General features: G+C 38.9%; 1 protein-coding gene across 1 annotated transcript in view; it reads left to right on the plus strand.

Moving 5' to 3' along the window:
* CPQ (carboxypeptidase Q) overlaps positions 1 to 26,179 on the plus strand; it is a 154,258-nt gene that overhangs the window by 116,062 nt on the left and 12,017 nt on the right. The window contains exon 7 of the mRNA XM_081325399.1: positions 5,896 to 6,097. Within this exon, the coding sequence (XP_081181525.1) occupies positions 5,896 to 6,097 (202 nt within the window). The remainder of the gene's footprint in view (positions 1 to 5,895; positions 6,098 to 26,179) is intronic.

The following is a 26,179-nucleotide window of genomic DNA, read 5'->3' on the forward strand; positions in this document are numbered from 1 at the left end:
AGCTCTGACACTAGAGAATGTTCCTGCAGTTTCAGATCTGGTTGTGGTGTTCATCCTTCAGGGCTGTCAACTGGCTTTTGGGAAATTCTACACCTATCAATCCAATTTGGTTTGACTTATTTTTCCCATTCTGATGACATCTCCTGTGGGGAAGCTTGCACTGCACATTGTAGTAAGAGCCCAGCGTCCAGTTTATTCCCTGACAAAAGTGATTACTTCCATGGATTGATATTTTAATGAGCCTGCACATTTGAAGGAGCCTTCCAATATGAGAAGACATGGAAGAAACAGCTGAGCCCACATTAAATCTATGCCTCTGATAGACAATCCTGACTTAAATTGCTTAAGAGAACCCAGTTTGATCTGAACTTGTTTTGACATCAGTAGTTACCTTTTTGTTGTCCAGAGGGAACTGAAGAGAGATAGACAGAGACATACACACACATATCTCCACATGCATACTTTGATTAGATTTAATAGTCAACTATTGTACATTCAATACAACATTTTCCATTTGTCCCAGGAAAATAACCCAGGTTTCTACCACTCAGAGAAATTCCAAGTGACCCTCCAGAAATCAGCAGTGAATAAGGAAAGCAACAAACAGACTTAGCAAAAACCCTCAAGACAACCAAGAGTTACTGAATCCCATGGAAACTAAATGTTGGGTACACCAACTATCTTTCATCTGTTTCTGTTTCTGGCAAACAACCAGGCATGCACAAAATTATACTGTAGATTATCTCTGCATTGTTTTTATAATGGAATATATATTAATATTTCTGCAATAAAACCTTTTGTTGTTGTTAGCTGCGAAGGCTTATTCCCAAATGAAGATGTCTGTTAGAACAGTAGCCGCAAAACTCTACTTTCGCCCTGCAGTCATTATATGTCATGATTTGAGGTTGAGATGCAAAACTGTAAGTGTTCTGGGCATTTCTGTTTTTAAAAAAAGTCCTGAGCACCAAAATATTCCATTGCTTTGTTTATTGTTCTATCATAGGGATGTAATTTTTTTTCTTTGCAGCACAAGATAACATTTGGACTATGAACAGAATAACAGGGACACATTTCAATACAACAGAACAAAAGCTAAAAGAGATTCAATTTACTTCCAACATTGCTGAAATTATATTAAATTAATTCAATGCTATCATCCAGCCGGAAGGGTCCACTGTTGGTATCCATATCAGAGTCATGTTGAATTATTGCCATAAAGTGTTCTTGTGAGATTTTTTACAGTGTCGTTCACTATTGCTTTCCCTAACCCTTCCCATTTATCCAGACTTGGGACTGGCATATGGTTGATGAATGGGACTATATGGTTGGGTTAAATTCAATTCACTTAATATGATTATGCCATTTATATTTAATCAATTTCCCTGCATTAAAAATTACAAATAGGTGACAACCTTTGAAAAAGTTCTGGATATCTTACCAAAGGCTTTGGGAAGACTGCATGTGACTTTAATGGCTTCAGTTGTATCACTCTTCTCTAACAAGTCCAGAATCCAGAGGTTGAAAACAATGAAATGGTATAGCAGAAAAGTTAATGATGTGCTTTACAACTTAAATGATTCACAAGGTTATCTATGGCAAGGTTCTGTAAGACTATGCACTCGGTGTACCATTGCTAATCAGAGATCTGAATGCATGTCAAACTATTATTCTTTCCAGGAGCTACGGGTATTCCTTAATTTACAACCAATTGTTTAGTAACCATTCAAAATTACAACCAACCCAAGAAAGGAGACTTTTGAGCCAGATTCAAAGTTATGAAGGTTGAACCACTCTGAGTCATGTGACCAAACTTTGAGTGCTCAGGAACACAGCTTCATTAACAAACATTTACAGCATCCTGCAGTGACATGACTGTATTTTGTTAAAAACCAGCACTTGCTTCCTATTTTTGGCAAAACCATGCCCATAGCAAAGCATTGGTTGGCTTAATGACTATGCTATTTGTTTAATGACTGCTAAGTCACTGAATGATCATGATGATTCATTTAATGACCAATGCAAAAAAGTCATAAAATTACGACCGTCATGACATACAACTCTATGGCTCCATTATGGGCATATGTCAAGGATGACCTATACAGTCTAGAAGTCTGTTCCTAAAAGGAAAGAATATAAAATTGGGTTATTTCCTCAAGATTAAAATAGATATACTGTTTTTTCTGGTAACTCTTAATAAGTATTTGCTGATACCAGGGCTCTAATGATGATGCTTTATGGATTTATTTATAGATAAAAGATAGGATATGGGAAGAGATTGCTTACAATTTAAGAAAAGCGCAAATTTACTAAAATTATTATTATTATTATTATTATTATTATTATTATTATTATTATTATTATTATTATTATTATTATTATTGTTATTATTATTTGGAAGGGACCTTGGAGGTCATCTAGTCCAACCCCCTGCTCAGGCAGGAAACCCTATACCATTACAGACAAATGGCGGTCCATTCTCTTCTTAAAAACTTACAGTGTTGGAGCATTCACCACTTCTGGAGGCAGGTTGTCCCACTGGTTAATTGTTCTATGTTTAGATGATGGTTGTGACTATCTTTTTTAATATTTCTTTTCTTTTTAAAGCTATACTATTTCCCTTTGCACTTTTCCTTTTTTCTATTTTTCTATCTTTCTTTTAGTTTGCAATAATTTAGCTATTGTAATTAATTCATTAACAAAATTGCTTTTAAAAAAGTTTTGATAGGTTTCTTTTTCATTCTGATTTTTTTTTTGGTAGAAACTTTGTTGTTTTAAACATATGTGCCAAATTAAAGAGTGAGAATAAGAAACGGAAGGGTGGAGAGGTGTAACCATATCATATACTAATGGTAGGCTTCCCCTTCTGGATTTGATATTAGAAAGATGTGAGCCATTGCTGAAAGGGGTAACAACTGTGCTCCCAAAAGTGTTTTTTCAAGAGGCAACTGGACTTTCTTGTTTTTCTTTGAAGACATTTCGCTTCTCATCCAAGAAGCTTCTTCAGCTCTGACTGAATTTAAATCCTTCCATTCTCCATCCAGTCAGAGCTGAATAAGTTTCTTGGATGAGAAGCTAAATGTCTTCAAAGAAAAACAAGAAAATCCAGTTGCCTCTTGAAAAAGCACCTTTGACAACCATGACCTGGATGACTGAGAATCCCCATAGACATTGAGGAATGTGCTGTTGCCACCAGCTTATAAAATCCCACCATTGTAAAGGATTCTCTTTTTCCCCCGATTACATGGAGATCCGAGAAGCTGTCATCAGAGACACCAGATTTGCTTAATCCTGCTACCAATACTTTTGTTTCACTTACGCTCTGATATTTCATCTGTTTCATATATATTCCTTTTACCTAGTCTCAGACTGGCCTCTTAACTGTTATCATTACTAGCTACCCTTAGGTGGTTAAGTTACTCTGAAAGTATTTGCTTTGAATATTATAAATCATTCATTAAAAGGACTTAATAAGATTCCCATCCTCAGTCTGTCATGCTGCTGTTTGTACTCATAGTTCACCATTAAAAATGAGCCTATTCTTGACTATATGGTAGCAGTGATTTTAAAAATCATATGGAGATACATTATTGTGATGCACAATGATTGTCAATTATTCACATGTTTTGACTTTTTTTAACCTTAGCCATGGCACATCTTGTTCAAGTAGACCTCAATTTATGACCACAATTGAGCCCAAAATTTTTGTTGCTAAGCAAGATAGTTGTTAAGTGAATTTTGCCCCATTTTATGACTGTTCTTGCCATAGGAATTAAGTTAGTACCATCATTATTAAGTGAATCTACTATCCCCATTGATTTTACTTGTCAGAAGGTTGCAAAAGAGGATCATATGACCTCAGGACACTGCAACCATCATAAATATGGGACCTGGCAGAAATAGAATTGGCTAGGACCAGGTTTTTTTCCTCTTTTGTCAACCTTATTGCCTCTTCCTACCACTCCTGTTCTCATTTTCTTTCTTCCTCCCTCTGTCTTTAATTTTTTTAAATTTTCTCCCTGTGAAGAGAGAAAGACAGATCTACTTTGCAAATTTTAAGGAAGGAGGGATCAGCCACAATTCCAAAAGATCCATTTTGCAATTTGCAATGCTGAAGCTCAGTGGGACCTGAGGAAAAGCTGTTTTCTCATTTGTGAAAACTCTCACCTCACCTGTACCCTGAACGTGGGGCAATCTAATCAATTTCATAAGCTGGAAAATCTGAAGCTTAATCTTTCCAGTAAGTTACTAGTCAGTCTAAATTCCAGGAAAAACAAGCACCTTGATTTTTCTTGCTAAGGTATGCAGTATGTACCTGCCTCACCAAACATCCTAACTTCTCCTTCACACACATGTTGTTGTTGTTGTTAGTTGCGAAGTCGTGTCCGACCCATCGCGACCCTATGGACAACGTTCCTCCAGGCCTTCCTGTCCTCTACCATCTTCTGGAGTCCATTTAAGCTCACGCCTACTGCTTCAGTGACTCCATCCAGCCACCTCATTCTCTGTCGTCCCCTTCTTCTATTGCCCTCAATCTTTCCCAGCACACACATACATATCTACAATATTTACCTGTAAGTGTTCTATGCTAACCTTCAACCAAGGTCACAGTTGTCAGGAAAAATACCCAATTGCAGAACTGAAATTTTGAGACATCATCATAGCTTTCAATGGGTCTTTACATGCAGGAAGAACAACGTTAGGATGGCAGGTAATTTTCCCTCTCCTAACAGCTCTAATTTTTGCAAACCAGCCACCATACACCCATAGCCATGTACAGAGAAACCTGGGGTGGGGTGGGGGGTGGGGAGGGTGTCTAGCAATGTACTTTCCTCCTTTCTGTGTGGAATAGATAAGGACAAACACTCTGGAATGGAGATATTTTAGGTAGGAAATCTGACCCCCCTAAATAGAGCAGGCTACCAGTCCCGAACAGGCTGCATGCCTCCTGAAGGACCAAGTTTGCAATTTAGAGATTTATCTGAGCAAGTGCTAACTGTCCCCAGTTATAGACTGCAGCAGCGAAGGAATGCTTTTTACCAGCATAATATGATAGACCGTTTGGTATGCCATTGTCGCTGGAGGATTATGGGAGTTGAAATTTAAAACTTCTGAAAGGCAGATGGTTGGGAAAGACCGCCATAATGAGCTAAAAAATCTCCTTGCGCTATTAAGTGAAACATAAGCTGGGATTCCGGAGCCCAGGACTGTTATATGGCTGTGGCAATGCCAATTGTGTCCCTTTTTTTTGCAACTAAACATAGATGTTTCGAGATCAAAAAGAAAAATGAAACTAAATGAAACTCCTAAATCCAAACTTCCAAATTTCCCCTTAGGGTATCCAGGAAATTAATCAGCACTCCCAGGGTAGAAGTATTCAGCTTAGTAATAATTACTTGCTACTTAATATTTTTAAACAAGTTTAATTAATATTTGCATAGAACTTTGAAAGGTCATGCAAGACGCAGTAATTTATAATCCCAGCATTTGTTTAATAAATGAAGATACATACATACCATATTATTTATTCACTTGAAAAGGTAAAAAATTATTGACCTAGTTTACATTTATTTTATCCAGTGTGATAATTACCTAAGGAAAAATCGCTATTTATCTCAAAATCTAGAAACTGGGATTTTAAATGCTCCCACAAGCTAGGCCTGCAAAGTGCAATGTAATCGAGTCTGTAAACAAGGATCATAGACAACACTGAACAAATTCTGTGGTTTAGCCATGTAATTAAACTTGCAGTTTATCAAAACAATATGCACTAGATAATTTTCCTATCTAATCTCATGGCATCCCAGGAAGACAAATGACCACTGACATGGTGTACTTGCCAAATTACCCTTCCAACATCATCTGTATTTCAATAGAAGTTAACTTTCTGTTTTTCAGGTAAACATTTCCAACTTTGATATGGTTATGGAATCAGACGAAGGAACGTTTACGCCCACTGGCCTGGCTTTCACAGGCAGCCTTAAGGCTCGTTGTATCATGAAGGAAATCATGAAACATTTGAAGCCTCTCAACATTACCAATGTTTTTGAAGATGGTAGAGGAACAGACATTAATTACTGGATTCATGAAGGAATACCAGGTGAGATTCTAGAATGAATTTTACAGATTGCTAGGTGGGGCTTAATTGTGTTTCCTTTCTTAGGTGATGCCCTTTTATGGAGACTAATATTGGAGAGCTCTTTTTCTTGAACAACTCTTTAGCAGAAATTAAATGTGTGAACATATTTCAGGATTAACTACAGAAGCCTGGCTATATAATGTACATTTGAAAGACTTAAAAAAACATTTCAGATGATACATAGACAATATGTTTGCAATCTTCTTTTAAGCTTGAGGATTAAGCTTAATCTTCCCTTCAGTGATGGAGTAAAAATAACATCCCACATAAAGGGCATTCTCTGTAAAGGGGGAAAAGGCGCAAACTGAAAATAGCATCGTAGGCTGTCTTTTTTTTCTTCTCTTGTTCACATGGCTGCAGATGAGGACAAGCACATGGGGAAATTTATGGTGTAATCTATCCTAGTTCATATATAATACTGCATCCAACATTTTATCTGGAAATACACAGCTATAGGATGAGTGGTGGCAAGCAGCACAAAAAAAGAGATTCCCTACAAATTGGCAATCTCAGGTTTCCTTTAGTGTTATCTAATACCATTGAGGAATTCTAAATGCGATGTCTTTTTTCCCTTTCATTCTCTATTTCTTTCAAACTCCCAGACTCTTTTTCATATATGCATATCCACTTTATTTCCTGACCAGCAGAGATTTCACATTAAAACATTTCTAAAGACTATCATTCTAGCATTAGGAAGATCCATTGACTGACTACTGTCTTCAAAGAAATAATCAGTTAATACTACAGGAGTCTCCCCACCCACTTCCCAGCTAGTCCTTAACTGGGCAGTCATTCTAATGGGATATTGTCTGTGCAGCCCCATCAGATAGACCAGACCAGGAAATTAACTGCAAAGGAAGGCTAATCCTATTGTTACTGAAAATGGCTACGGTAGCAGAATCTTGCAAGTCTGGTGGTGCTGTATATCTTTTCCTCCTCCTGCTCTTCCTGCTCCTCCTGCTCCTCCTTCCAAATATACTGAGCTGATTTTGAATGTTATGTTGTTCTGGACTTTAAGAAAAATGTTTCAGTCCTTTTCTCTAGGTAACAGTTCCTATATGACTCGATCAAAATCAGCTTTGTTGTTCTGTACATCAAGGTTGACACTGCTAGGTGGCCTAATTAGATAATTTGGGGAGTAGTATATAAAGCCTTTTTGTCTTTCCCTTCGTTTTCCCCTCACAGTCAAGATGATGCTTCTGTTTGTGCCTCTGATACTGGCCTTCCTCTGTTCCTTGCCATCTGCAAAAAAGATGAGGTCATCCACCCAAAACAGAACAGAACAGAATAACAGAGTTGGAAGGGACTTTGGAGGTCTTCTAGTACAACCCCCTGCTCAGGCAGGAAACCCTATACCAGACATGTCAAAGTCATGTGACATCGCGCAACATATCAGGAGAGTTTTGCCATTGCCAGCAATGGGCTGGGTGCGGCTTCCAGATGATGTGTCCAGCTCAGGGGCCGGCAGTTTGACACCCCTGCCCTATATCATTTCAGACAAATGGCTGTCCAATCACTTCTTTAAAACTTCCAATGTTGGAGTATTCACAGCTTCTGGAGGCAGGTTGTTCCACTGATTAATGGTTCTAACTGTCAGGAAATTTCTCCTTAATTCTAGGTTGCTCTTTGATTAGTTTCCACCCATTGCTCCACTTACTCGCCATGTGAATATGGGGATGAGAAAGGAGCTATAGTTTTCTGTAGCAGATTGAAATGATAGGGTGATCCAATGGGAGAAGGGCATGGTGAGGTCACACTTTGATGTTTTAGCTCCAAATAAAAATCTGGGATTTATTATTCAATTGACTGTAAAAGATTGGGACCAGATTACACTTCTGTTCATGTGCATTATATAATAAAACACAGACTGAATTATTTCCAAATCTTATCCAGTGCTGTTAAGTAATGCATCTATCCATTTTTCCATGAAGAACAAAAAACATTTTTAATCTCCTGATCATAAGTAGGACTGGACTGCTGTTTGTTAAACAAGAAGATGCCAGGAAGTACAAACTGTGCACAAGTTGCCAATGAAGTATCACATTAAAAGCACAGATTTTAGAATGTTTTGATTATCACCTCTGATCTACATGAGCCTTGGTGGAGCAGTGGGCTTATGCCTCCTTAAGTAACACCAGCTGCCTGCAATTAGTGCAGGTTCGCATCGCACCAGGCTCAAGGTTGACTCAGCCTTCCATCCTTCCGAGGTAGGTAAAATGAGGACCCAGATTGTTGGGGGCAATAAGCTGACTTTGTAATAATGCCGCTTGGGGGTGTGTGAAAGCCCTAACAAGCAGGCATATACATAGAATGAAGGCTACTGCTAAGCTTGTAAGCCGCCCTGAGTCTTCGGAGAAGGGCGGGATATAAATGTAATAAAAAATAAAATAAAAAAAATAAAATACATGTTTCAAGATCCATAGCACATTTTTTGTAGATGATTGATTCCAGTTCTGTCTGGTGCCAGCCTTCCCTCTGTATCTGGTAAAAGGCCATTAAACTATTTCATCTGATAAAAAATGTAGTATGCTTTATACAGTGTTATCAATTAAGGCCCTGGAAAATATAGCCAGGTGCTTCTGGGCTGAAAGAATTAGCTGGTGACAACACTGTTGCCCAGGGGACACCCAGTTGGGGGCTCCTTTCATGTCCCCATTAAGTGCCCACCAAAGTGGTACCTATTTATCTACTTTTTGCATGCTTTCGAACTGCTAGATCACCAAGAGCTGGAGCAAATGGGGAGCTTACTCTGTCACACAGCAGCACTTGGATTTTGAATGTGGGCTTGCTGATTGTCAACCCAGCATTCTAACCATGTGAGCCACTATGCTCTTCACTGATCAGAATGATGCACACCCCTATAATGTCACCAGCTTTTGTTTAATAGCCAACAAGATTCAACAGAGACTTTATTAGAAACTTAACTTAATTAAACTTCTTCCAAGTTTAGTAATAACAATAACTGCTAACCCTCTTTCTTAACTGTTCCTAGCTTTATCTATGAAGGTCTTAAATGAAGCTTAACATGAATAGTCTCAATGTTCAAAATAATTTACTTGAACTACAAACGTTTCACTTGTGGTGACAGTCTTCAATTTATTTTTACTGCATTTTGTTTCATTTATCTTATTTTATTTTATTTAATGCTTTATATTAAGGCTGATCAATGAGCAAAATAAAGTGTTTTGAGTTTTGACCATTGTGGCAATTTTTTACCTAGGTGAGACCTAAAAAGAATTATTGCAGGCAACACACCCATAGTGTATTCTGTGATTGTTCAATCATTTCACAGATTGTTTTGCAGCTTTTCCTTCAATTCTTGCAATCCGTGGTGCCATCCTGATGACACACATAAATCTTTTCTCCTCTCCACTAAAAGCAGCCATCTGGCATTACTTCCCAATAAAAATCAAATAATGAAAAGTTATTACGAAAAGTTGGTGCCATGGAAAGGTTTGTTTTGACTGTGTCAGCTGTGCTACAGCTGAAAAGGTGTCACTCATAAGCTAAAAGGGAAATGACCAGCTGAACTACCAGAAAAATGAATATACTGTATATATTCACCTGTCATGACAAGAAGATGTAAAGCTGAATAACAAGTACAAAAATCAAATGTGACTGCTTGCTGAGAATAAGAAGGCAAAGTGGCAAGACTAACAAAGAAGTCAAGATACAATGAAGATCTCTACTGTACTTCTTTGTTCATCATTGGAGATGTGATGTTCTCTTGAAGGATCTGTTTAGCTAATTCCCTAAAGAAAATTTATAACAGTTACATACAACTCTTGCTTGATATTATAAAAATACTGGAAAAGATGGTAGGTCTGAGGTGAAATATCATACTTTTTTCAGAAACAAAGAATTCCAGTTTGATTTCATTGTATTCAACTTGACCTTTTATAAGCACTTACGAAAACATACATTAGATTTTTAAACATAATGCATAGAATTCTATACAATTTAGCCTTACTCCTTCTCAAAGTTGCACAAAATCTCATAACAGTGAAATCCATAAGTGCAGTTAACAGTGACCTCATGGAATGAAACAGCTCACCTTCTTCATAGGATTTGTATTGCTGGTATCATCTTCTAAAGAAAAAGTGCCAGTATCCTGGACCATTTTGTATATTATTCAACTGTAAGAAGGTTGGAGGACAAGGACTCTTTCTTGCATAATTTCATTTTAACTGTCAAGCTTCAAGCATCTGTATGATGTGGCCACCATTATTGCTTCTCAGCTTGCCAATGCACTAGGCAAAGGGGAGGGGGAAATGGAATGCAGGCTCCAGACAACAAGAAGTTGGCCTATGTGAACAATGGATGTTTCAGCAGATGTTTGCAAATACACGGAGACACTTTCTCATAATAATATCTTGACACTTGATTGGACCACATGACCTGCACTAATAGGGGCAAGGAGAATTGTTTTAACTATAGCGGGTTGTGCAGGAATTAGCCAGAGCTGGTTTTGCTTCATTCATGCCAAAATAATAACCGTAAACATAACCCTAATCATAACCGAGTTGGAGCACTGGAAATGATGTACTCAATAAAGTTTTGCATTAAGAGATCAGATTGCCTTGATGGTGCTTGCTCAGTTGGGTTCGTCAGTCGGAACCTTGACATTAACATTTCCTTGACATCATTCTGCCACTTTGAGGCAATGACATTTTTTTTCTGTTTTAAAATATCATATGGAATAATTACCCTTCATGGATTACTGCTTTGTCATGGTGAAGGGGCTTGCGTAATTCAATGAAGCTATGAGCTATGCCATGCAGGAAAGGTCATAGCAGAGAGTTCTGACAAAACGTGATCCACTGGAGAAGGGAATGGCAACCCACTCCAGTATCTTTGCCATGAAAAACCTATGGACAGTACCAAAAGGCAAAACGATATGATGCTGGAAGATGAGCCCCTCAGGTCAGAAGGCATCCAATATGCTACTGGGGAAGAGCAGAGGGCTAGTACTAGTAGTGCCAGAAAGAATGAAGCGACTGGGCCACAGCCAAAAGGACGCTCAGTTGTGGATGTATCTGGTGGTGAAAGGAAAGTCCGATGCTGTAAAGATTTTTTCTCCATAGGAACCTGGAATGTAAGATCCATGAATCAAGGAAAGCTGGACGTGGTCAAACAAGAGATGACAAGATTGAACATCAACATCTTAGGTATCAGCGAACTAAAATGGACAGGAATGGGTGAATTTAATTCAGATGACCATCAGGTATACTACTGTGGGCAAGAATCCCTCAGAAGAAATGGAGTAGCCTTCATAGTCAATAAAAGAGTAGGAAAAGCAATACTGGGATACAATCCCCAAAATGACAGAATGATCTCAGTTTGAATCCAAGGCAAACCATTCAATATCACAGTAGTCCAAGTCTATGCCCCAACCACCAATGTTGAAGAGGATGAAATTGACTGGTTCTATGAAGCCCTATAGCACCTTATAGAACTAACATCAAAAAATGATGTCCTTATCATCATGGGGGATTGGAATGCTAAAGTAGGAAGCCAAAAGATAACCGGAATAACAGGCAAGTTTGGCCTTGGAGTACAAAATGAAGCAGGGCACAGGATGATAGAATTTTGTCAAGAGAATAGGATGGTGATAGCAAACACTCTTTTCCAACAACCCAAGAGATGGCTCTACACATGGACATCACCAGACGGTCAACATAAAAATCAGATTGACTATATGCTCTGCAGCCAAAGATGGAGAAGCTTTATACAGTCAGTAAAAACAAGACCAGGAGCTGACTGTGGCTCAGACCATGAGCTACTCATTGCAAAATTTAGGCTTAAACTGAAGAAAGTAGGGAAAATCACTAGGCCACTCAGGTATGAATTAAATCATATCCCTGTTGAATATACAGTAGAGGTGACAAATAGATTTAAGGAATTAGATCTGATAGACAGAGTGCCTGAAGAACTATGGACAGAGGTTCGCAACATTGTACAAGAGGTAGCAACCAAAACCATCCCAAAGAAAAAGAAATGCAACAAAGCAAAATGGCTGTCTGAGGAAGCTTTGCAAATAGCTGAGGAAAGGAGAGAAGCAAAAGGCAAGGGAGAAAAAGAAAGATATGCCCAATTGAATGCAGAATTCCAGAGAATAGCTAGAAGAGATAAGAATGCCTTCTTAAATGAACAGTGCAAAGAAATAGAAGAAAACAATAGAATAGGGAGGACCAGAGATCTTTTCAAGAAAATTGGAGAGATGAAGGGAATGTTTAATGCAAAAATGGGCATGATAAAGGACCAAAATGGCAGGGACCTAACAGAGGCAGAAGAGATTAAGAAGAGGTGGCAAAATTACACAGAAGAACTATACAAGAATGAGCTTAACGTCCCTGATAATCACAATGAGGTGGTCACTGACCTCGAGCCAGACATCCTAGAATGTGAAGTGAAGTGGGCCTTAGAAAAACTGAGCAACAACAAAGCTAGTGGAGGTGACAGTATTCCAGCTGAGCTATTCAAAATCTTAAAAGACGATGCTGTAAAAGTGCTACACTCAATTTGCCAGCAAATTTGGAAAACTCAACAGTGGCCACAGGATTGGAAAAGATCAGTTTACATTCCAATTCCAAAGAAAGGCAGTGCCAAAGAATGTTCAAACTATTGCACCATTGCACTCATTTCTCATGCTAGTAAAGTTATACTTAAAATCCTACAAGCTAGACTCCAGCAGTCTGTGGATTGAGAACTACCAGAAGTACAGGCAGGATTTCGAAGAGGCAGAGGAACTAGAGATCAAATTGCCAACATACGCTGGATCATGGAGAAAGCTAGAGAGTTCCAGAAAAACATCTACTTCTGCTTCATTGACTATGCTAAAGCCTTTGATTGTGTGGATCATAACAAACTGTGGCAAGTCCTTAAAGAGATGGGCGTACCAGACCATCTTATTTGTCTCTTGAGAAACCTATATGCGGGCCAAGAGGCAACAGTGAGAACTGGACACAGAACCACTGATTGGTTCAAAATTGGGAAAGGAGTCTGGCAAGGCTGTATACTGTCGCCCTGCCTATTTAACTTATATGCAGAGCACATCATGAGAAAGGCAGGGCTAGATGAATCAAAAGTTGGAATTAAGATTGCCAGAAGAAATATCAACAACCTAAGATATGCAGATGATACCACTCTAATGGTAGAAAGTGAAGAGGAACTAAAGAGCCTCTTGTTGCGGATGAAGAAGGAGAGTGTAAACTTGGGTTGAAACTTAACATTAAAAAAACCAAGATCATGGCATCCGGCCCTCTCAATTCCCGGCAAATAGATGGGGAAGAAATGGAGGTAGTGACAGATTTTATTTTCCTGGGCTCCAAGATCACTACAGATGGGGACTGTAGCCAAGAAATTAAAAGACACTTGCTCCTCGGGAGGAAAGCCATGGCAAATCTACACAGCACACTAAAAAGCAGAGACATCGCCCTGTCAACAAAAGTGCGTATAGTCAAGGCTATGGTCTTCCCAGTTGCAATGTATGGCAGTGAAAGTTGGACCATAAAAAAGGCTGAGCGCCAAAGAATTGAGGCCTTTGAACTATGGTGCTGGAGAAGACTCCTGTGAGTCCCTTGGACTGCAAGGCGATCAAACCGGTCAGTCCTAGAGGAGATCAACCCTGACTGCTCTTTAGAAGGCCAGATCCTAAAGCTAAAACTCAAATACTTTGGCCACCTAATGAGAAGGAAGGACTCACTGGAGAAGAGCCTAATGCTGGGAAAGATTGAGGGCAAGAGAAGAAGGGGATGACAGAGAATGAGGTGGCTGGATGGAGTCACTGAAGCAGTAGGCGTGAGCTTCAATGGACTCCAGAAGATGGTAGAGGACAGGAAGGCCTGGAGGAACGTTGTCCATAGGGTCGCGATGGGTTGGACACGACTTGCAGCTAACAACACAACAACAATGGAATAATTTGATTACCCAAGCACCACATGAGGGAGTGAGCTCCTGTTCTTGCCCCAGTTCCTGCCAACCTGACAGTTCAAAAGCATGCAAATGCAATGTAGGTGCCACTTTGGTGGAAGAAAAGATAATTGACTGAGCCTTGATGTATAATCATGCCGGGCACATGACCACAGAAGTGTTTTCAGACATCGCTGGCTCTCCCAGCTAGAAACAGAGTTGAGCTTCACCCCCTTAGAGTTGGACACAAGTGGATAAGGGAAATCTTTACTCAAGAACAAGTTGGGTTGCTAGTTTGGCCACAAGAATATAATTCTTTCTTAAATATTTATTAATTATTAATTATAAAATATTATTATATAATTATAATAATTATAAAAGCTCCATGTCATTGATGCTTTTTTTTGCAATGAATTAGCTTTGAATAGATTTCAACTTTTTTAGATTGTTGAGTTGGACTGACTGAATTAAATTTTGCAATCAGTTTAGAAAAACTGCTTTTGCCCATGTTTCTGTGCTCCATATAGTTTTGGTGCCTTGATTCAGGAAGTAAACTTGAGTAAAAGAATGGATTATCTGGACTTAATATATGTTCAGCCATTTGATAAAGAAATACACAAAAAAGATCCAACCTAGAACTAAGGAGAAATTTCCTGACAAAGAGAACAATTAATCAGTGGAATGGCTTCAGACCACAGATTGTGGGTGCTCCGTCCTGCAGGTTTTAAAGAAGAGATTGGACAGCCATTTGTCTGAAATGATTTAGAGTCTCCTGCCTGAGCAGGGGACTGGATTAGAAGGCCCCCAAGGTCCCATCCAATTCTGTATTCTGCATTTTGCTTCAGATTGTGTAGATCACCTTAATTCAGACACTGAGACTGAGAAATGCATTTTGATTCCAGTTTAAAATAGAGCCTTCCTTTTGCTTATTTTCCAGAACATCAAATTTTCCAAAACATCAAATCACTACCTAGTTAACTAGTGAATGAACCACGTCAAATTTTCACACATGGTTTTGTGATAGGTTACAGTATTAAAATTTGAATTGCAGGGTGGGAAAAGAAAAAAATTGTTCTTGTCATATCTGCTTTTCTCATTACCACTCCCAAAATTGCTTTCCCCCATATAAGCTATTCCCTATTTCCTCTTCATCTTTCTTTGAAAGGATATATGTCACTTTGTTATATGAAAGCTTAAAGTCATATAATCTTGGTTGAATGATGTGTGTGTTTATACCAGCAATATAATACAGTAAATGTAAAAAAGAAAATCCACAAAAATAGATTCAGTCAAATAGATTTGTACTAATGGCAAAATAGATCAGAGGTTGGGGTATGGTTTCCACAATAAAGGAGGGTATTTATTTAATTAATTAATTAATCATATTATGTTGTAGGCTCTGATGAGCAGGAATGAAGACACGCAGTTGAGTACAGAGAAACTCATTCTTTATTTAAGCTGAAACTGTACTGAGGATTTGGAGTCACCCTGCCACAATATATAGCCAGACCCTCTGGTAGCAACCAATTGGATTGAACCCATGTTTGCTGCCCAAAGTTGACCAATTTCAGGACCAGAGACGTCCTGTCTGGGTTGCTGGAGAACCGTTAGTTCTCCAGCAACGCACGTGGTGCTATTCCAAAAGCCCAGTACATAACAAATCAATCACATTTAATATGGCTGCTCACTCCAGAAGACTAGGTGACTTACAAAATCAAAAGAATGATTAAAAACAGCTTTTAAAAGACATTAAACAAAAATGGTAGTCCAGACTAAAAACAATCATAAAAAGATAATACAAAACACAACTGCAGCTCCATAGACACACAGGCTTCAGGCCTAGGAACAGAGCCAGGTATGAAGGGCCTTCCAGACCTCAGCAGGGTGGGTGCAAAATATATCCTTTTGTGGGGGGAGGAATACAGCTCTGTATATAGGTACATAAAATTCTCTGTCAACTTTTCCAGTCATATTATGAACCACATCTTAGGGTCTGAACACATTTTCTCCACTTAGAAAACAAACTGATTTCAAGCTAGGTAGGTATTTTTTAATGAACAGTGCTTAACAGGATTTCCTCCTAGGGTCATCCATTGCTCCTGAAACATGTCTATCTGTGTCTCTGACAGGATCTGAGGTACAGGGATCCATAGTAGGGAGACAGATGACAGAAAAAGAGAAAATGAATTTCCATAGTGCTGTCTTAGAAGTTGCCACTTCAGATTCCCAAGAACTTGATATGAATGGAGGTTTCATGGATAGACTTCCTGGTCTCGCTGGATGCCATATAATCATAGGGTGAGGGGAAGGCCTTTGCAAAGGGAGGGGAAAGTTAAGAGAAAAAAATCTCAAAGAGGCACTCTGGCCAAGATATTCCGACTAAATGAACTACCATTGGGAACATGAAAGGCAGTTTAAATCAGGCTTGATGGGAAACAAGCAGGTATTTTTGGAAAAAATAGATGTGCCAAATTTAATCCAAACAAACTATAGTACATCAACAGAATTTACTTAAAACTAAATAAAATTGCTTACAGTAAATACACAGAGTCATGTTCAACAGCCCACGTCCTTTTTGAAGAGCTGAAGAATTCTTATAATTAGGCAATCTTTTACAGATATAGATACATGGAACTATAAAAATGCTGTTCTTAATTTAAATAAACAGTGTGTACAAATGGGTGGTCTTTTCCTGTCTATCAAATGCAAACCAAATGTAGTGAAATTCAATAGAATCCATTAAATCTGATGGCCTTTTGATTTGTATAGATTGTCAGTCCTATAAGGCAGAACTTCATTAGCAGGAAGTGCTCCTCGATCAATTTCCATCAATTTTTCTTTCATTTCTGAACTTCAATTGCATATAGAAAATATGTTTACTACTCCACATGTGTTCTAACCCACAGGGTCTGCACAGTGCTTGAGTTGATAATATGTTGTGCATGCAACTGTAAAATAATCTGACTTGCTTGATATTCTTTGGTAGGAAATACATGCCAGAATTCCAAGTAGATGAACATTCTAGTAGTCCAGGCAAGTAAACAAGACAGTAGGTGCAAAGAAAATAATCAACAAAAAGGTATCTGGTCAAATAAGTTTTGAAGTGCAATGTAACTTGATAAAGGAGCAGAGTTCTCTCCAAGACCATAGAATGGATGGATGGATGGATGGATGGATGGATGGAGCCACTCTCATTATAGAATAGAATAGAATACAAACAGGACAGAACAGCAGAATAGAATAGAACAGAACAGAATAGAATTCTTTATGCACCAAGTGTCACTAAACACCCAAGGAATTTTTCTCCGGTGCATAAGCTCTCATTGTACATGCAAGCAACAAATGATAAATCATGATGATAATAATAAAATACAATCATAAATCATAAAATACAACACCCAGTGATAGTCATAGGATATAAAATAAACCAATCAACATAAATCGTAAGATACAAACAACATAAGTTGCTAAAGGAATAGGTAATAGGAAAGATGAGAAGGATAATAGTAATACAGCCCTACTATGTGGTTTTACATCCTAAGACATAGGACAGTGTTGTGGGAAGTAATTGTTTAGTAGAGCGATAGCATGGGAGAAAAATTGTCCTTGTGTCTAGTTGTTTGCAAAGCCCTATAGTGCTGCCTTGAGGGAAGAAGTTGAAACAATTTATGTCCAGGATTTGAGGGGCCTGTGGATATTTTCAATCTATTTCAGGAAACAATTCTTTTACTATTTTATCCTCCTCTGCAATTGAAATGCAATGAAACTAAAGAATCTTCTTATGATTGAGACCAGACAAGAAATACGACTTTGTTGTAAGGCTTCATTAACAGAATCTTGCAAGTCTGAAAGTACAAATCTCTCTCTGTCTTTTTTTACATCTGGAGAACTTGGTGTGGGGGTCCTTTCTAAGCTTCTTTCCCTACCATTATATAGTTGTGGGCTATGGCCTTTCTTATATGACCATTCCCTATGTAGTATCTTTTCCATCCCCTCCAAAGTCATTCCCACATACCATATCATTACAATATTGAATTATGTTATGCACTGGAAGAAAGTTCTCCAAATCTCTTACAGTTATTTTTAATATTTTAAGGGAGAACCTAGCAAATATGGTTGAGTGTTGAGTCAGCAGAGTGTCTCTTTGAAGAATTTTCACCTTGCAAACTTAAGTATACATGCCCATGTGTGGTATTGTGCAGTCATAAATGAATCTTATATTAAAAAAGATTTATACCTTTCCACAGAAATGGAATTCATTGTTCCCAGTCTTAGAACATACATAGAGGACACTGGAAACATGTGAGATTTTTATCTCATTGAACTTACTAATACTTAACTGACAGACAACATTGTTGCCTAATTTGCAGTTGCTTGTTTCTGAGGTAATTCTTCACAGTGCATTCATGGTGCTTTTAGTAATCCATGGAGACAGCTCAAAAATTCAAAATACGTTTCAATGTTTTTATTTAGTTAGCAAGAAGTGATATCATTACAAAGAGCAAGACAAAGCCCTGTTAAATTTAACAAGTCAGAAATTGTCAGAATCATATTTCTTTTTTCTCATTCATTCATTCATTCATTTTTTAATTATACTCCACTTTTATTATGTTTCTAAATAACTCAAAGAGGTGAACATATGTAATATTCCTTCCTTTTTTTTCTTCTCATTTTCTTTTCCTATTCAGTTTAATTAAATAAATAAAAATGGTTAGAAAAAAGAAGCAGATAAAGTGAGAATGGGAGATTCAGCAGTCCTGTTGGTATTGGTGCCTGTTTAATTATGTCACAGGTAGATCTTTAAAACTGTTCAGAAATCTGATGAATACAACCATCTAGCTCAGACATGTCAAACACAAAGCCCGCAGGCCAGATCCAGCCTGAAATAGGTTTAGATCTGCCCCGCAGGGCTACCCTGGAGATGGTGAGGGACCAGCTCCTGCCACTTCAACCAACCCCAGCCTGGCCTGGTAGCAACTGCAGCTCTTTGGCCTCTTGGCTGCTCATTGGCTGGCAGCAATGGCCAGCTGGATATGAGCCAGAGCGTCCAATAAGTTGCACTCAGCCCTATGCTACTTGCACCACACTTGTACATCTTGGGGCCCTGCAGCCCGAAAAGTGCAGGTGGTTCAAGCACTGCAGCTGTCAGGCTGGCCCATTAAGCAGCAGGCAGAGGCAGAGGCATGGGGGATCATGCATTCTGGTTCATTGCATGCACTGGGCTGCCTGGAAACCGCCCCATCCCAGCTACGGTGGCCACAGGCAAGTAAAGACAGATGGTGGGGCTTTGGCATAGCAGCCTAGTCAGTCATTGTCACTGCCCCATCATGGCCCCTGCCCGCTCAGTGTCCACTGTCCAACCTCATCTCTAGCTCTGGCCACACACGTGGGACAAGCTTCCCACCTGCCACTACACCTCCGACATCCCTGGCAAAGGGGAAGGATGGGGAGTTCCCATCCCCAAGAGGCAGCAGAGACTCATTTCCTTGCCCTGCCCTGCCCTGCCCAAGCCCAGCCCCAGAACTGCCCTCTGCAAGAGTTGGGATGCCATTTGAGGCTTGCCCTCCAATCCCACCTTCTCGGGCCCCCCATGTGCACTGCACTCGAGCACCTCAGGACCTGCAGCCACCCCACCACCTGCCTCATCTTGCCTCACCCTGTGGCAGTGCACTGGTAGCAGTAAAAGCTCCGTCCAGATCCTCCTCCAGGCTGGTCTGTGCCCAGCCTCCTCTCTGCTTGGGCTGTGGTGTTCCATCAGCCATGTGCCCCAGGGCATGGGGTGCAATCCTTCTTCATGGGGTGGCTCACACATCTGGCGTGAGTGCCACATTCTTCTCTGGCCCTGCCACAAAGCAGAGAGGGCAACCCAGAGCTGGCCCCTGCCGATGCTCAGCTCGTGCTGCCCTGTGCTTCCATCTCCCCCAGGCTAGGCAGTGGAGATCTAGCTGATCTAGGTCCTTAATTGTATGATGTTACATAATGCATTATCTAATATCAGGCTTGGTGATTTGTCAGTTCCCTTCAGCCCACTTGAAAGGCCCTTGGAAGTTTTCAGGACTTATAGGTCTCTCCTGATAAAAACCTGGTTCTTTTTCTAAGAAGGTGCTGACACTGCTTGAGGTATTTATCAATCTGGTTCATTTCCACCTCATTCAATAGAAGTTGTTTCAGCCCTATTTCCATTTCTGGTCAAGTTAAACTGTGTCATTAACCACACAAGTAATTTATATAGTCACAGCTTCCTTACTGTATGGTGGCAATTACAGATACGTCACAAATCAGATAAAAAACTTACAAATAACTATGACCAACATGAAGCCTGAACCAGTAGTTTGATCCTTCATATTATTTACCTGTAGGCAAGTGATAATCAATGCATAGAATATTCAATAGTATTCAAGCCATGCTCTACAAACACAGCTATCCTATACAGGACAAGCTTCGAAAGACCATATTAATGGGATGAACAGCAAAAGTCTGTTCTCCAGAGGCTCACTGAAAACATTAATTTAGCCTCTGCCCATATTGGAAGCAGAAACAAGCTTTTGCAAATCCTTTGAAAGAAGTTCTTTGAAGCTGTAGGCATCTAGATGGGTAGCCAGCTCGATACAGGATAAAGAGTTGCTTTTGATTTGAGCAACTTTACGAATCTAATAAACAAAATAGCTTCATGGAAACATTTTCCCAGACAAAGTAGCTATATGTGCACATGCTTTCTGAAACCACCACAGAAACTTGAATTACTTTAAAAAATAAAAAAACATGGCTGCTTTGATGCTTCTAGAAGAAATGTTTAAAGGAGCTCCTGAATGTTGAATCATTTTCCTTCCTATTATGAAAAACAGAATCAAATCCTGGTGAGTGACTTAAGAGTAGAAGTATATCATTTCCACCCATTCCTCTTTTTTATTCTGAGATTGGAAAAACTGTGACAAGATACAAACATAAAGCTAGTCTAAATCTACCTGGGAATTCCAGAACTTCCCTAAGATTGCAGGTCTCTGATCTGAAGCCATGCCATGGAGAAGCCAATAATACTGAAGGTGAGCAGTTCATTGTAGCAAGAATGAGGTTATTAATGCTGAGCAACTCCTTTTTCCACAAGGGAATTTGTGTAACATAAAGGCACAATAGTTCTATGACCTTCCATTCACCCTTTCTAGTCAGGCAATATCTCCTTTCAGTCTAATCCATTTTAAATTGCTACATTCACTGGAAGAGAAGAGAAGTCATAATTTCCTCTCTCTCAAAATGACAAGTACTATTAACAGAATAAAAGGAAGTTTGTCTAGAACGATTTATTACCACTTCTTATAGGGATATTTATTTATTACATTTTTATCTTATCCTTACTTACATCACACCAAATTCTGAAAAGCCGCCCCTGGAGACAGAACCCACTTTAGACAGTGGTTTACACAACCCTAATCCTATAAAGATCTGGAAAATATTTCCAGTTGGTTTTCCCAGTAGGATTCACTGATACCTATGCCAGAGGTAGAAAACCTTTAGTCCTCCAAACGTGATTAAATTATTTTGCTTATGCATTCATTTAATCCTTCATTCAGTTTAGACTCTGGGTGACCCTGGGCTACTTACCTTAAAAATTAGGTACATTTAAAATGTTTGTATTTCATTTAGAGGATACACTCTAAATAACAATAAAACAATCTATAGGGACTCATCCACTCTACCCCAAGACCTGGGAGAATTTTCAAACTTTTCAATGCCTTTCTGAATATCATTACAACTTGGCATCCTCACCTGAAATGGTAAGAGGAGAATGTCAGCATCAGCTGAATAAAATCAGAGCATCCCACTACTGAACAGCTTGAATTGTTGTTTACTACAAACCCTAAATAAGGATTTTGACAACAACTGAAAAGATCACAGCACATCACTACTGAACAGATGGAATTGTTGTTTATTACAAAGACTAAATAAGGATTCCTGGTGATAAGAATGTAGTGTTAGTTCTCTGGATCCTTCTACTAGATACATCCAAGCAGCAATAAAGTATTTAGTTCTTTGCATCTCCTCTGTTGAATGGTGTCTCTTATATATTCTTCACCAGCATCTTACAGGTGGTGGTTTAGCACTTAGATTATCATTCCAAAATCAAATTGGGTGTAGTTGTTAAGATGATGGGACTAGGTCTGGAAAGATTTGGTTATAAGCCTACACTCAGCCACAAAAACAGTGGAGAAGTTTTCTGCATTCAGGACTTGCCTTCATACATATGGGTGGGCTTCCAGCTATAAGTAATCTGAACCCTTTGTGTTAAAAAGTATTTTACATTTTCATCCTGGACCTTTCAAGCATGAACTGGATCAAGAAACAAACTACGGTAATTTTAATCACAGGAGTAGAGTACAGTAAATGACCAAAAATTCCTGGCAACTTTATTGTGCTCCCATCCCTAAACATACATTTACAGTTCTTGCATCATAGGGTAGAAGATCAGACTATTATTTCATTAAGCCTACTAAAATATTTTTATCTTGCTTCTGAAAAGCATGGAGGATTGGAGCCATCTGTACTTTTTGGGTTCCATATAAACTTTTCTTCACTTTACTATATAACCTCAAACTATGTCCTATATTCATGTTTCCTTCAAAGAGCAAATATTTATCCTGAAACCACAATTTAATAGAAAAGTTCTAATTTCATATTATTCTAATTTCCATATTATTTCTTTATTGCCATTGATATGTGTTTGGGATTTAAACGGTGAGAATGTTGGAATTTTGTAGTTCTGAAATGCAAAGTATGTCGTATTTGGGGTGTACGTTCCAAAAGATTGCAGTCTATACTGCTTTCCACAGCAGCTTCCACAAGATCTTGTACATGTCTGTGTAGGTTTGTTTGTGTCTGTAAAAACAGCTTCCATTAACCAGAAATTCCAAAATCAACTTTCATCTGGCTGAGCTGTCTAATTTCATTTTCTGCAACACTAATAGAACTTCGCTTCCTATTTCTAAACGAAGTCAGCCTTACAGGTTATGGGAAGAATCATTAATGTTTTTCCCAGACACCGCTGAATAATCAACATTGTCATTTTTGGACTTTGCTGACTTACTAACCAACTCTGGAAACATTTACACTTGTGTGAATTCTGGTCATCCTTTAAACAAATCTGAAATTTCTTACCAAACAAGCAGCACTAACATGCTAATTGTTACTATTTATAAATGGAAATATTTATAACTAATAAATGAAGAGAATCTGCTTCTATCCTATTAGTAGTTACCTTTGAAACTAGAGAACATAATATACACAGTTTTGTAGTAACTAATAAACCACAAGTATGCAACTCTATGTATCTATTTTACATACACATGTCTATTATATACATACATATACATATGCAGAATGTGTGTGTGTGTGTGTGTGTGTGTGGAGAGAGAGAGAGAGAGAGAGAGAGAGAGAGAGAGAGAGAGAGAGAGAGAGAGAGAGAGAGAGAGAGAGAGAGAGAGAGAAAGAAACACATTAAAGCACTGAAAGTTAAGAAGTAGGTCTCTGATATAAGCACTGTCCTGCAAGCTATAAAATGCTGTATATTGCATGTTTGTTACAAGCAACTGGATTTCAACAATTGAATAACCAAGATTTTTGAAACACAGCCATGTAAATTTACCTAGCTGATCATCTATTTCAATCCTTTCTTTACATTTCCCATGAAAACTCAAGCATAAAAATCTTTAGCTAGGTTAAGAGCAGACATGAAAAATGTTTGATTTCATTATTTGAAAGGACTGTGTTTATAAACATTCCCTGAAATTCACCTTGAAAGTTATTCTATAAAAAAATCATACTGGTTCAATATGAATTGGGCAATTAACTTCTCAATCATTACATTTATCATATGGCATAACACTAATGCATAAAATTTCACGAATATGCATCAAAAATGTAAAACATCAGAGCAGTAAATTATTTTTAAAATGCACAGTACGAGTGATGAATAAAATTATGAATACAGTTAAATTCTATATGAGCAGTTTACTGAGATGGCTAAACCTATGGCCGGTATGCAATGTAGACTAACCTCCTTGTGGTGCACCCATGAAATGTGACCTTGTCATGGGTCAATAGTCTATATCAGGGGTCTTCAAACTTGGCCCTTTAATGACTTGTGGACTTCAACTCCCAGAATTCCTCAGCCAGGCATGCTGGCTGAGGAATTCTGGGAGTTGAAGTCCACAAGTCATCAAAGGGCCAAGTTTGAAGACCCCTGGTCTATATATTCTGACTGCTGGACCTCACAAGGATCTCCCAGGAAGAAGCAGCAGCAGGACTACTGAAAAATTCTGAATCATCGAAAACTTTACATTAACACTGTAACTCATTGGAAAACCACTATACTTTAAGGACTCCATATTGAATTTAACTGCTTGTGTACTGTGAGAAATGTCCCTTGAAGGGAGAAGATTCTTAATCTCCCACCCATTGTCAGAGAGCTGGTCTATACATTTTGCTAACATTCCCGTACCTGATTCTTATATAGCAATCTGATCTTCTCCAGGTCATTACCAGATCAGAATAACATGTATAATTTTATTACCACATATACCACATATTCCACACAATTCATGAAGTGTCAGATGGATTTGGAATAAAGACATTGCTTTATTAAAGGGGTCGTGACCTCTCGTCTGGACTACTGCAATGCTCTCTACATGGGGCTACCCTTGAAAACCACTCGGAGGCTCCAGCTGGTACAGAATGCAGCCACGAGAGTTGTGTTGGGAGTTTCCCGACACTCCCATGTTACACCTCTGCTCCGCGAGCTGCATTGGCTTCCAGTTGTCTTCCGGGTGAGATTCAAGGTGTTGGTAATGACCTACAAAGCCCTACATGGCATGGGTCCGGAATACCTTGGGGAGCACCTGCGGCCGGCGTCAACTTCCCTACACCCAGTACGCTCCCACAGAGAGGGCCTCCTCAGGGTGCCACCGGTCAAAGAATGTTGACTGGTGGCCCCCAGGGGGAGGGCATTCTTTGTGGGCGCGCCGGATTTATGGAACCATCTTCCGGTCGAGCTCCGGATGGCGCCTGACCTCCGCTCCTTCCCGTGCGATCTCAAAACCTACCTTTTCGAACAAGCTGGCCTGGCCTGATGGGATGGGGTTGGGTTTTATTAATCTGTTTTAATCTATTTTTAATGTGTTTTAACTTATTCATGGGCAGTTGTTTAATCATTTTTAATTTTTGTATCTTGTTTTCTAATATGTATTGCTCTGTTCACCGCCCTGAGTCCTTCGGGAGAAGGGCGGTATACAAATAAAATTAATAATAAAATAATAATAATAAGATGTTAAAGATTTTTAAAAATCTAACTAGGCATTATTAATTTATTAGTTTGCTCGTATTCATACTATAATACAAGTTTTTTCAGTAGCTCACAATCAAAATATACTGCTCAAAAAAATAAAGGGAACACTTAAACAACACAATGTACTGTGTTTAATAGTAGGATGTCTTATCTTGTGTTCCCTTTATTTTTTTTTTGAGCAGTATATAAATATAAAATAGTATTTAAATTAAAGTCCAACTAGAGCCCAAGTATTAAATTGTAGGGTTCAAATAAAAAAAATATAAGTTTATATGGTGTTCCTCTCCCGCATGTTCTTTCATCTTGTATGTCATTTCAGACTCTTATTCTATCCTGATCAATATAGATTTCCCCATAAATAGTGATGACTGTGGTCATGCATTTCATAGCCGTCTAGATCCTAAACTCAGCAAGAAATAGCCAAGCTTTGAAGCAACCTGATCTTAGTAGGTTCTAGAATGTTCTACATCAGTGGTCCCCAACTTTTTTGGCTCTACAAACCAGCAATGGCAATGGCAAGGGGAAGGTATGGTTTCATGTGTGCAACCTAATCCAACACATGCGCAAATAAAGCTTTATGTACTTGCCCGCTGCTTGTGTAGCCCAGTTCCCAAGGCAAATGGAAGTCTTGGCATTGCAATTTTGTATATGAGTCAACATTGCATACACATAAAGGAATAGGGCTTTGATGTCACCATTGCCACCTTAGTAGTTACCACTGCATCTCACTCCTTTGGCAGGGCTACTCAGAACAGTCTTCTTGGAGAAGATATCAGATACAGCAACAAAGATGCTTA

This window comes from Vipera berus (assembly GCF_964194415.1).
Source record: "Vipera berus genome assembly, chromosome: 3".
Lineage (NCBI taxonomy): Eukaryota > Metazoa > Chordata > Lepidosauria > Squamata > Viperidae > Vipera > Vipera berus.